The sequence below is a fragment of the Cajanus cajan genome, chromosome 8 (assembly GCF_000230855.2).
Source record: "Cajanus cajan strain Asha chromosome 8, NIPB_CcT2T_4, whole genome shotgun sequence".
In the NCBI taxonomy this organism is placed as follows: Eukaryota; Viridiplantae; Streptophyta; class Magnoliopsida; order Fabales; family Fabaceae; genus Cajanus; species Cajanus cajan.
In genome coordinates, this window is record NC_138524.1 from 48,545,436 (window position 1) to 48,552,956 (window position 7,521).

Sequence of the window (7,521 nt, forward strand, 5' to 3'; positions counted from 1 at the left end):
CAATGCATTTAAGCAACTGGGTGGAGAATCCTCGCCTGTAGAGCTCGCTAGCTACTATGGAATACCGAGCTGCTTGGGTACGCAACTTTCTCGCTTCCATCGGATCGGTGGGCAATTCCCCTTGGAGGATGAAGTTCCGAATGGGAGTCATCCAGCTTAGAACTTCGACATCGGTAGCCATGCACTCTACGGCCACACTTGGAGAAGGGACTTCGAGGTGAATTGTTGTTCTTAGCTATCCCGGTTTTCTAGTGCTAGCGAGCCGAGCTAACTGATCGGCTCGTTCGTTGCTACCTCTTGGAATATGCCAGATTTGAACCTCGGCGAAATCATCTTTGAGTTTCTGGAAGAGGTGATAATACTACAACAAATTAGCATCTTTGACTTGAAAGTTGTTGTTGACTTGTTCGGCCACAATCTTTGAGTCGGTCCAGCATACGACTTTTCTCACACCTATTTCAGTTGCTAGTCTCATTCCGGCCAGCAGTGCCTCGTACTCCGCTTGGTTGTTAGATGCTCGAAAACCGAAGCGGAGCGATTGTTCTACCGTGATGCCTGAGGGGCTAGCGAGAATTATCCTCGCCCCGCTTCCTTGAGCGTTAGATGATCCATCGACATGCATGGTCCACGGGTCGTCTTGAAAACTACCTGCTGGGGTGAGCTCGTTGACGAAGTCAGCCAAATGTTGTGACTTGATAGGTCCCCTCGGCTCAAAAGATATGTCGAATTCTGAGAGTTCGACCGACCAGGCCATCATTCTACCAGCAATTTCTGGCTTTCGAAGGACTTTTGCAATCGGGCAATCAGTTCGGATTACCACCCTATGACTTTGGAAATATTGCCTGAGCCTGCGAGTAGTGTAAACGAGCGCTAAAGCCATCTTTTCTATCAACTGGTAGCGCTTCTCGGCGTCTTGTAGTGTCCGACTGGTAAAGTACACCGGTCGCTGATCCTTCTGGTCTTCTTGTATCAAAACAGCGCTTATCGAATGACCTGATACGGCCAGGTAGACTATCATATCGGAGCTGGCATTCGGTTTGGAAAGTACCGGGGGTGAGCTAAGGCGTTGCTTGAATTGTTGGAACGACTCTTCACATTCGTCGGTCCAGCTGAACTGCTTTGCTTTCTTTAGCAGGGCAACGATTGGCTGAGATATCTTGGCCAGCCGAGGAAGGAACCGTGAGAGCGAGGTAAGCCGACCTGCTAACCTCTGTACTTCCTTAAGAGTGCCGGGACTCTTCATCTCCAGTATGGCCTGGCACTTATCCGGGTTTGCCTCGATGCCCCGACTGGACAACATGAACCCCAAAAACTTTCCACCTGAAACACCAAATACGCACTTTTCAGGGTTCAGCCTCATCCGGTGTTTCCTGAGCGCTCGGAACTCTTCAGCGAGGTGGTGCACGTGGGTCGAAACTTCGCCAGACTTTACGACCATGTCATCAACGTAAACCTCCAGGCACCGACCGATCTGATCATGGAAAGTTTTATTCATCAAACGCTGGTATGTGGCCCCGGCGTTCTTCAGACCGAACGGCATCACCCGGTAGCAGTAGTTGGCCGTCTCGGTGATGAACGCCGTTTTTTCTTCATCTTGAGGATGCATGCGAATTTGGTTATACCCCGAATAGGCGTCTAGGAAGGATAGGAATCGGTGGTCGGACGCCCCATCGACGAGCCGATCGATATTGGGCAACGGGTAGGCGTCATTCGGGCAGGCCTTGTTCAAGTTGGTGTAATCAGTACACATACGCCATTTCCCATTCGGCTTTCGGACCATGACCACATTGGCCAGCCACGTTGTGTAGTGCACTTCCCGTATAAACTGCGCTTCCAGCAATCGGGCTACCTCGGCCTCGATTGCCGCCTTCTTCTCCTCTCCGGTTTTTCGACACCACTGGGCAATCGGCCTCGCCTCCCTACTAATCGAAAGCTTATGGCAAAGAAAGTTTGGGTCGATTCCAGGCATGTCGGAGGGGTGCCACGCAAACAAATCTCGGTTGTCAAGGACTACTTGTTCGATAGCTGCCTTCTCTCGTTCTGAGAGAACGGTGCCTAGATAAGTAAGCTGTGCATCAGAAGTCCCTACTTGGAGAGGTTGCTTTTCTTCAATAGGTTCAACTCTTTCATCTTGATCCATTCTGGGGTCAAGGTCGAGCGCCCCCTCTAATGATACCGAGTGGATACGCTTGGGCTCTTCAACAATTTCCGCACGAGGTTTCGGTAACCGCAGGCTGGCAAAATAGCACTCGCGTGCCGTTTTCTGGTCGACATGGATGGTGATCACCCGCCCCGAACCGGATGGGAACTTCATGGCTAGGTGAGGTGTGGACACGATAGCGCCGAGTCTGTTCAGAGATGGGCGGCCAAGCAAAATGTTGTAGGACGTATTGGCGTTGACTACCACATATTTTACCGGGATGTCACGGTATTCTGCTCCTTCAAATCCGAAACGAGTCGACAACTTGATATAGCCCTTTGTTTTAACCCGTTCGCCAGAGAATCTGACCAACGGTTCGTCATACGGGATTAACTCAGACTCCGGGATGCCCAACTGCTTGAACGTGCTCCAGTACAAGATGTCGGTCGAACTTCCTTGATCCACCAGCGTTTTTCGCACAATGCAGTTATGAATTTCGACGCTAATTACCATTGGGTCGTCTTGATCTGGGTCAATCCCCTTGAAATCGGCGTTGGTGAAGGAAATAGTAGGCTGTGAATGCCGAGCTGTCTCAACGGCATTGACGTGTCGAACGGCGCGTAGGTGTCTTCTTTGCAGTGATGAAGAAGAACCACCACCTGCGAATCCGCCTGCTATCGTGTTGATGACTCGCCTGGGTTGTGATGTAGGTTCCGGGTTTCGCCTTTCTCTGGAGCGGCTGCGCTCTCTATACCCGCGTGTCTCGGCTCTGGGTTCGGGGTGATCAGGCCGTCTCAACCGATCGGTACGCTGGGATGCATTGAGACGCTCCACGAAACCCTGTAGTTGTCCCTGCTTGATTAGATCCTCTATCCTGTCTTTCAACGCCGCACATTCCTCGGTTGAGTGCCCCCGATTACGATGATATTTGCAAGACCTGCTTGTGTCGGCCCTGGGAGGGGTCGAGGCTCGTTTCGGGACCGTCAATACTTCAGAGGCCAATGCCTGCTCTAGTATAGCCGCTCTACTAGTGTTCAGTGGGGTGTACTGCGGGTATCTCGGTCCGTTCCGGGACCTCTCCCGGGGTACCAATTCCTTCGGTCGGCTTCGGGTATTGCCTTCGATCGGCCTTTCCAACTTGGCCGCCACCTCTGTTCTAGCCTGATTGCGAAACTCGGCTAACTCCTCCATCTGCATGTACTTATCGGCTCTTCGCCGAAGATCATCCATGTCTGTGGGCGGATTTTTGCATATGCTATTAGCGAAGGGACCCGGCTTCAAAGCGGTAGTTAAATGATGCAAAGCGACGGCGGGATTAAGGTCTCTGATCTCCAAGGCCGCCTTGTTGAATCGAGTCATGAATGCCCGTAGGGACTCCTTGCGCTCTTGACGAATACTGACCAGGGCTAGTGAGGTCAACTGGTGAGGACGGCTAGTGGCAAACTGAACTGTGAACTGGGATGCTAGCGTGCTGAAGGAATCGATGGAGCTTGCCGGGAGTCGGGTAAACCAACTCAGCGCGCGACCCTTCAGGGAGGTCGAGAAAATCCGGCATAGCGCGGCATCATCTGTGGTACTCAAGGTTACCTGCGTCAAGAACACGTCCACGTGTTCGTCTGGGTCTGTGGTGCCATCATACTTATCGAGGGGGAGTGACTTCCAGTTGTCGAGAAGTGTTGACTACATAATACTCGTTGTAAACGGATGTCGGTGCGCTCCGGTCGGCATTGACTGTATTGGTCGTGCGGCCGATGCGTGGATGTTGTGGGCCGCGACAGAGGTATTCGGGGCGGTCGTGTGCTGACCATGCGAGTGGAAAGGTCCCTGAGAATGGGTTGTCTCGGAGGGTTTCCAGGTATCGTCTCGGTGTTGACTCCTTAGGTTAGCATTTTCCGCTCTCAAGGCAGCCATCTCGGCCGCGTCCCTCTCCCGTTGCCGCTTCATGGCAGCCATTTCTTCTTTCAGCTGTCGCATCATTTCAGTCACATTCGTTTCCTCAATGGTCTCGGCATTGTCGGCTCCCGATTGATGCTCCTCGGACTGATGATCTCCCATGTTGGTCTTTCTTGTCTTTACCATGCTTCCCTTCAACTATCTTTCTTTGATGTCTCTCGGTTCGGCCCCACAGTGGGCGCCAAAATGTACCTGTCTAGGGGCACACTCGTACTCTGCAGTGAGGGAAGGGCCGAACGAGGGTCTTCAGGTGAGATCTTCTGCGCGAGGGGGGGGAGGTACCTGCAAAAGGCACTCCAACGCTCAAGTCAGGACAAGCACGATATTCTAGGGTAATTAATGAACAGTGACATACCTTGACAAAAGTGACCTACTTATACTACCACTGATGGGCCTTGTCAGTAGTGGGCCTCTCCTGAAGTTTACCAAATTAGGTAATACGCCGCTAATAGGCTCATTATGCTTTAATCACGTACTTATCCTCATTAATCATGGTGGAGGCTATAATTATTATCTCGTCCCTCAGCTCGGCCTTAGGCCGTGCCGTTTACACGTTTGCTGCGCCTTTCGGCCCGGCCTTCGACCGAGTCGTGATATGTTTACTATGCTGTTATACTTGATCGGCTTCTGTCTCAGCCAGTGTACGTCTTGCGAAGCCCACGGTTTGGTTCGTATCGATCTCACACCGAGCCGATCGCGCTATCCGACTCATAACATACTTTCGGCTGTAACCCGAGCCGGTGCTAATGTTAAGGCTTTTAGGGTTATTCACCTTGCATGGGTGTCTGACGGCAAGTCACGTGTTGGTCCGCGTGACCGATAGGGTCCTTCCGGTACAGGTTTCCTTTCTTTTCGCTTTTAATTCACGCCTATTTCTGGTCAATTCTCTGATTGGGTTAATTTGATTTTCTTTGTCTAATTTATTAAGGTAGTAACTATAATTTCTAGGGTCATTATTCAGAATCCTATCAATGGCTAAGAGGTTTCATATCACTTACCTACCCTAGAAGTTGAGATCAAGTCTCAGAAGCTAAGATTCAAGCTTAACAAGCTTGATTGTTAGAAAGAAATCAACCCTTGAGGGTTTGATAGTTTTGTTGAATCTTGCCTACAACATAAGTTTTAATACTAACGAACTTTTAGTTTTAAATTTTTGTATAAAAGAGTTATCATGTGATGTGCTAATAATTTTGTTCAAGTTTTTCAGAAGTATTTATATCTAATCAAAAGGATGACTAAGCCTAAGCAGCTTAGAAGTTTCACAAGATATCTTTACATATGAATCAATTTGGTTGGCTTACCTATTAGCACTAGAGTCTTGTTTATCCCAAGCAAGAAGATGAGCATATTGTGTCTCTTATCAAAGAGGTTCAAGTTAAAATATTTATTCTCAAAAGAAATGTCTTGAAGACTTGATTTAGAAGACCAACACTTTGATTTATCTATCAGAAGGCTTTAGTTAAAACATAGCTTCTTAGGAGACTTGTATTGAAGATTGTTCAAAAGTTTTGAAGATAAGACCTACTTAGAAGGTACCTCATCTAAAGAAAAAGATGAATGTACCAAAAAAGACAAAATACAATGATGTTAGCTTGCTTAAAAATTAAGCTAGCCTCAACATATCTATTTTCAAAGGCTATAAAGGGTAAACAATGGACTCATTTTGAAGCAAACAAGATCAAAAAGAGAAATCAAAACACAAGTTGTCAAGTTGTAATCCTTACTTCATACTTTGATTTGTTCAAAGATCTCTACTTCAACATTTTTGTATCAATCTTGTAATAGAAAAAGAAGTGTGAATCTTCCTTAGTGGAAGCTCCATTATAGGAGAACTTGTTGTAATCGTAGCCCAGTGTGCAAGGTTACAAAACCCATTATTGTAAACATTTTTCCTACCCAAATTTGAGTGTGTAAAGGTGTAGAAAGCAAGAAAGGTACCACAATAGGTGTTTTGTAATCTCATAGTAGGTGGCTATAGGATTGTTTTAATCAATAGGTGATTGAGTGAGGAAATCTCAATAAGTGGTTGAGTGTTGGCTACTAACAATAGGTGGTTATGTAGTAGTGTTTGTGTATCATCAGGTGGTTAAGTTGTTCTTGATTAGTAGTTGGATGTGATAGTGAAAATCCCACAAGTTTGTGTGGGTACTGGATGTAGCCTAGTTGGGGTGAACCAATATAAAATTTGTATGCAATCTCTCTTACTTTATCTCTTTACCTATATTTACCTTACAAAATCATTTATTTTATTGATGCATAATCTATTTTGAAAATCAATAAGCTTAGAAACTGCTTTTAGTATAATACTATAAGTTTCAGTACTCAGAAGGCCTACCTTTTAAAAAGTAGAATCCCATAAAAAAACTAATTTTAAAGAAAAAAATAATTCAACCACCTTCCTGTAGTCTAACATTCACTTCAAGATTTTTCCCTTTTATCCAATTTATTGCATCTTGCAAGCAAATTGAGGTAAGGAAAGCTTGTTCTTTAATCTTTTAAATTTAATTATGTTGTAATTCTTGATGTTTTAGCCCATTGGTGGTTTGAATTTTGAAGTAGTTCTTAAAGTTATGAGGTTGAGGTTGAGGTTTGTAGGGAAGAAAACCCAAAACACAAATATGCTGATTTTTGTGTTGGATTCTTATTGCATGTTGAGTTTAATGTGGAATTCAAGTTATTAATGTTGTTTAGAACCAATTTCTTGACTTGCATGTGTGGGTTGTGGCTGGATGATGTTGGGAGAGTGCATGCACAATTGTGGTGTAGAACATTCTCACCTAGCAAAATTAATCTCGTTGAGTGAGCCTTCAAAGTATGAAGGCCAAAAACCTAGAAACCATGTTCTTGCTCAATGACACATGTGTCGCTCAATAAGAATGCATAATTATGATGAACACATTGAAGCCTCACTAAGTGGCATCTTATCATTAAGCAAGAATGACCCATTGTGTCTTAATCTGACTGTTGAGCGATAGAATCTCACTGAACAGAAGAGACCTTGATGGAGGGCCACCCTTGGAGCTACATGTTGGACCCATTACTAGGTCCATGGCTAGATGGATGGAGGAAGATGAAGGAGATACCATGCCTAGAGCCATACTCATGAGTGTGGAGTATTGATCCATCTCCTAGGCCCATTGTGAGTAGTGTAGGATTTTATTATTTTATTCCTATTTTACCCTTGTACTTTGGGGTATTTTAGTCATAGAATTTATTTTATTTATATTTCCAATTTTACCCTTATATTTTGGGGTATCTTAGTCATAGGACTTATTTTCTTTTGTATTTCCCATTTCACCCTTATATTATGGGGTGCTTTAGATAATAGGGTTTTAATTTTTGGGCTAGGGTTTTAATTAGGAGGGTGACACATTTTTTGGTAGCTTTGGACCTATTTTTGGACTTAGAAAGGCTTAGGCCTAAGTGGA

General features: G+C 45.7%; 1 protein-coding gene across 1 annotated transcript; it reads right to left on the reverse strand.

Moving 5' to 3' along the window:
- Positions 1 to 361: 361 nt before the first annotated feature.
- Positions 362 to 4,195, reverse strand: LOC145950481 (uncharacterized). Its single transcript, XM_083061572.1, has 2 exons — positions 3,946 to 4,195; positions 362 to 3,762 (listed from the first exon to the last, which is right to left on the reverse strand). The coding sequence occupies exons 1-2, from the start codon at positions 4,193 to 4,195 to the stop codon at positions 362 to 364; spliced, it is 3,651 nt and encodes a 1,216-aa protein (XP_082917698.1).
- Positions 4,196 to 7,521: the final 3,326 nt, after the last annotated feature.